This window comes from Formica exsecta, unplaced genomic scaffold, assembly GCF_003651465.1.
Source record: "Formica exsecta isolate Colony F162 unplaced genomic scaffold, ASM365146v1 scaffold138, whole genome shotgun sequence".
NCBI classification, from domain to species: domain Eukaryota; kingdom Metazoa; phylum Arthropoda; class Insecta; order Hymenoptera; family Formicidae; genus Formica; species Formica exsecta.
This window is the reverse complement of record NW_021848711.1, coordinates 1,910,321-1,915,285: the sequence shown is the minus strand read 5'-3', so window position 1 is coordinate 1,915,285 and position 4,965 is coordinate 1,910,321. Positions and strand designations below refer to the sequence as shown.

Sequence of the window (4,965 nt, the reverse complement as noted above, 5' to 3'; positions counted from 1 at the left end):
ATGTATATGAATACCCTCCAGTCCGACGATAATTCCTCCATGTATAGCCGTGATCCACTCGCGCGATGCGTGCAGCTAGTTTTAACTCACATGTATCGAAAGTCTTATATGTTAGTCTTCACTTTGCTTTCACCTTAATTTAAAACATTAATATACGTATTACAATTTATATATATATATATATTTAGTTATAAATTATTTTTTTTATCAAACATTTTGATAAATACTTGTAATACATATTTAGCAAAATAGATTGTAAGATAAAATTTCTTTATGATAAAATAATAATTATTTTTTTAGTTACAATGAATTAAAGAACTTATATATAAAATATTAGCATTTGAGCTTCTCAAAAGCCAAACTGATTAATTCTACTTTTTGTAAATTCTTTAATTTTGGCACCAGGACATTAATTATGTGTGTGCTCTGATACTAAAATTAAAAAACTTATGAAAAATGGAGTTAATTAGTTTAGCCTCTGAGAGGTTTATATAGAAAAGCTGACTCACAGATAACGGTAACTTCGACTTCGGCGGTATCGGATCCGTGCTGATTGACCGCTGTAATCTTGTAAGTGCCGCTATCCTTGCGCTCGGGCTTATCATTGAAGAATTTGCTGTTGTAGGGTACGTTCTGTATCCTGCGGTGTGTGGTCTGCTGAATGCTCTTGTTGTTGATCACCCATGTGACGTCTGGCGGCGGCTCGCCGATGATCTTGACATCAAAGTGAAACGCTTCGTTCTCGCGCACTGTTATGTCACGCAGGTTTCGTCTATCAATCTTCGGTGCAACTGCAGAGCAAAAATCAAAAGATAATTAAAATAAAAATTAATAAATACAGTCATCGTGTCTATTAATATATTTTAAAATGTCGATTAATATATTTTAAAAGTTTTATATTTCGAAATATTTTTACAGGAATTTTGTTAAATGATTGGTTGAAATGAATCATTTTACTAAAGAATGATACGATTTGAAAAATTGATTATATTTTTTAAATGGGTATAAAATTTCTTTTGTTAAAGAACAATATTTTTTAAGATTAAAAAAATTAATAAATATAAAATATGTATATAAATAAAATATAAAATTTAGCAAAAATTAACTTTGCAAATGAGTTTAAAAACTTACGTCTTCGACTCTTGGCGGTGATGGGTTTGCTGGCATCGGATGGTTCGCCAGGTCCCGCGGCATTAACGGCTTTGACTCTGAACTCATACTCGACACCCTCGTCGAGATTGTCGACGCGACCCTTACAATCCGGTCCGGTCTCGCAGGCTTTGATCCATTTAGGCGCGCCCTTTTCTCGCTTCTCAATCACGTATCCGGTGATTGGAGATCCGCCGTCTTTCAACGGCGGAGTCCATCGCAGGTCCACGTGATCCTTATCCCAGTCGGTCGCTTCCGGACGTCCTGGTGCGCCAGGTTCATCTGCAAAAATAAAATTAATGTTATTTGTCTGAAAGACGCAAATATAATTTTTCGGAAATTATAAGAAAATAATTATATATATAAAATTTGTCCTCATTATAATTTAAAATATTTTTTATTCTAAGACTAAGTATATATAATAAAAATAATAAAATAAAAATTCTGCTCTTATATATAATATTCTGTATCGCATAAAATTTTAATAAAATAAGTTTAAAAATTAAAAATTGAATAAAAGAATAAATTTTAATATATTATCGAGAAAAATTATTTGAGAAAAGAGTCAGATTTTACCAAATGGATTCTTAGCGATGATTCCATGCTCCGTCTCCAACGGTTCGGACTCGCCCTCCGCGTTCACAGCCGCGACTCGGAATTTATACTCCTGCCCGGGCACCAAATTTTCCACTACCATGTTAGGTTCTTTGGTTCGTGCGACCGGTATCCATCTGCCGGTCTCTGTGTCCATTTTCTCGACTACATAATGATCCAAAGGCGCGCCGCCGTCGTCCAAGGGCGGATTCCACTTGAGGGTGCAACCTTCTTTGTGCACGTCGGATACTTTGAGCGGTCCTTCGGGTTTACTCGGCTTGTCTAACACAAGAATCTCGATAGACGCTTCGTCTTTGCCGGAGCTGTTCTCCGCCTTTAAGGTCAACGTGCCACAGTGCGCTCTGGTCGCCGACGAGATCACGAACTTGGTCTTATAGTCCTCCACCTCGATGGTGAGAACGTTACCAGACTCCTGTTTGGCCTTGTTAAGGAACCAGGTCTTGCTTGGCGGCGGTTCGCCTGTGACTTTGACGTCCAGCCGAATAATGTTACCGGCCTTGATCGTGATGTCCTTCAGATTGGTGCGGTCGATCTTGGGCGCGGCGTAACGATCCTTGGCGGTCAAGGTATCGCTGGGCTCGCTGGGCTTGCTCTGGCCACCCTTGTTCACAGCTTTAACTCGGAATTGGTACTTTTGACCTTCGATGAGATCTGGCACTCTGGCTTCGGTCTTGTTGCCTGGAACTTCTACGGCCTTTTGCCATTTGCCGTACTGGTCTTTTTTCTCGATGATGTACTTCTCTATGGGAGCGCCGCCGTCTTTCTTCGGGGCCTTCCATTTCAAGTCTGCATGATTCTTCGACCAGTCTTTCAATTCGGGTTTATCGGGCGCATCGGGCTCGGCTATAATAAAAAATTAAAACTGCATAAATAATGTGATAGTATAATAATATTTAAATATTATAAGATGTATATAAGAAAAACTTTTTTTTATAATTTGCATATTTTTACAGAAGAATATAAATTCTAATATGTAAATATTTTTTTCTAAACAAAGAAAATGTTGGAAATTTTTAAAACAAATTTGATTATTGCAAAATCAAAATTGATAAAGAAAGAAGAAATTAAAGAAATTAATGGAACAATCGCGAATATAAATAAGCGGAGTTACTCACAGTAAGGATTCTTCGCGGTTGTCGGTGTCGACGTTTCCAGAGGTTCGGATTCGCCCTCGGAATTAACAGCTTTGACACGGAATTGATAATCCTTGCCCTCGTTTAAACCGGAAACATCTGCCTCCGGTGTCTTGCTGGTACCGCATGGTACCCAACGTCCTGTATCTACATCCATTCTCTCGATGACATAATGGTCAACCGGCTCGCCACCGTCGTCGTCGGGTTTGTTCCATTTCAGCTTGCAACCTTCGGCCGTGACGTCGGACACATCGAGCGGTCCTTTCGGTTTGCTGGGTTTGCTCAGCACCTGATGATTATCACAAAACAACATCAATTAGATTAATTACTTAAACATATTTGATGAGCGATATTTATAGGATTTAATTCACGTAAGTAAACACAAACCTGAAGCTCGACGTCAACTTGATCGGTGCCGCTGTCGTTCTTGGCGATGACGGTATAAGTGCCGGTGTCCGAGCGCTGGAGCTTACTGAAGATGAACGTAGTATGATAATCCTCGTTCTCGATCTTAAGTCGGTCCATGCTCTTCAACACCGTGTCCTTGAGTTTCCACGTGACGACCGGAGGCGGTTCGCCCTTGATGTCGGCCTCGAGCCGCAGCATTTGGCCGATTCGCATGACTTTCTTCTGAAGGTTCTTGCGATCGATGTGCGGTGCCACTGCACACAGGAACAGGCATTTATATTATTATAATTGATTAAAATTAAATATAAAATTGGATAATCAAATCTGATAAATAAATTTAAGCACAAGATGAATAAATATATTATCTATTTACAGAATCGGGGCTTGGCGACGACGCTCTTCGAAGTGTCGCTGGGCTCGCCAGGTCCGGCTCTATTGACCGCCACAATCCTGAACTCGTACTCGTGACCCTCCTGGATACCGTCGGTCACTTTAGCGGCCGTGCGATCTCCCGAGACCTTGGCGACATCCACCCACTGTCTACCCTCTTTGTCTCGCATCTGTACAATGTACTTTTCGATCGGTGCACCTCCGTCATCCTTGGGCGGAGTCCATTCGAGATCGACAAAGTCCTTGTCCCAGTTCTTGAGTTCCGGTCTACCGGGCTTGCCCGGTTCGTCTGAAATAAAGAAAGAAGTGTGTAAAATGTCGTGTAAAAATATTCAAAGATTCTGGCTTTTTATTCCAAATAATCGTAGATTTCGAATTTGATATTTTATACTCTATATATACGTACCAAACGGATTTTTGGCTATGATAGACTTGTCTGCCTCCAGATCATCGGACTCTCCTTCCCGGTTGACGGCTTTCACGCGGAATTTATAAGGCTTGCCCTCTTGCAGTCCGGTGATGGTAGCTTCGGGCTCGGTGCTGCGACCGCAGGGTATCCATTGTCCCGTGAGAGGATCCAGCTTCTCGATTTCATAATACTCGACTGGTGAGCCGCCATCGTCTTCCGGTTTGTCCCACTTAAGCTTGCAGCCATGCTTATTTACATCAGTCACTTCCAACGGACCCTGAATTATAAAAAAAGGATTAATTAGAAGATAATATATCATTTTTTGAATTTAATGGATAATTAATTAATTATTGTAATTTTAAACACTTCATTTTAATCTTTTTTATAAATATTCTATGCATGCGAATTATAATTACATGTCCGGAGTTAAAAAATTAGATTACCTTTGGTTTGCTAGGCTTGCCGAGGACGGTAATTTCTACCTCGGCGGTATCTTCGCCGACCTCGTTCTTAGCCTTAATCACGTATTTGCCGGTGTGCGCGCGTTTAGTTTTCAGGATGAAGAATTTAGTGTTATAATCAATGTTGTCGATTCGTATCGTATCATCTGACACGAGTTCCTTCTCCTTGAAAGTCCAAGTCACTTTTGGTGGTGGTTCGCCAATTATGTTCACATCTAGGGTCACGGTGAGGCCGACTTTCACTGTTATAGCTTGCAGATTTGTGCGATCAATGTATGGTTTCACTGCAAAAGTAAAATAAAATAAAATTGGTAAAGAATGCTCATTATCGATGTAGAAACTTATAAAATTTTTAAATAAATCGTTATATATATAATATATATATATTTTCTTTTCTATG

General features: G+C 39.8%; 1 protein-coding gene across 1 annotated transcript in view; it reads right to left on the bottom strand.

The window, feature by feature from the left end:
* The window catches only part of LOC115246074 (twitchin), a 111,181-nt gene that overhangs the window by 41,348 nt on the left and 64,868 nt on the right, over window positions 1–4,965 (bottom strand). The window contains 8 exon segments of the mRNA XM_029824661.1: window positions 510–791; window positions 1,132–1,431; window positions 1,726–2,607; window positions 2,880–3,186; window positions 3,285–3,559; window positions 3,679–3,984; window positions 4,102–4,381; window positions 4,548–4,849. Of these exon segments, the coding sequence (XP_029680521.1) occupies window positions 510–791; window positions 1,132–1,431; window positions 1,726–2,607; window positions 2,880–3,186; window positions 3,285–3,559; window positions 3,679–3,984; window positions 4,102–4,381; window positions 4,548–4,849 (2,934 nt within the window).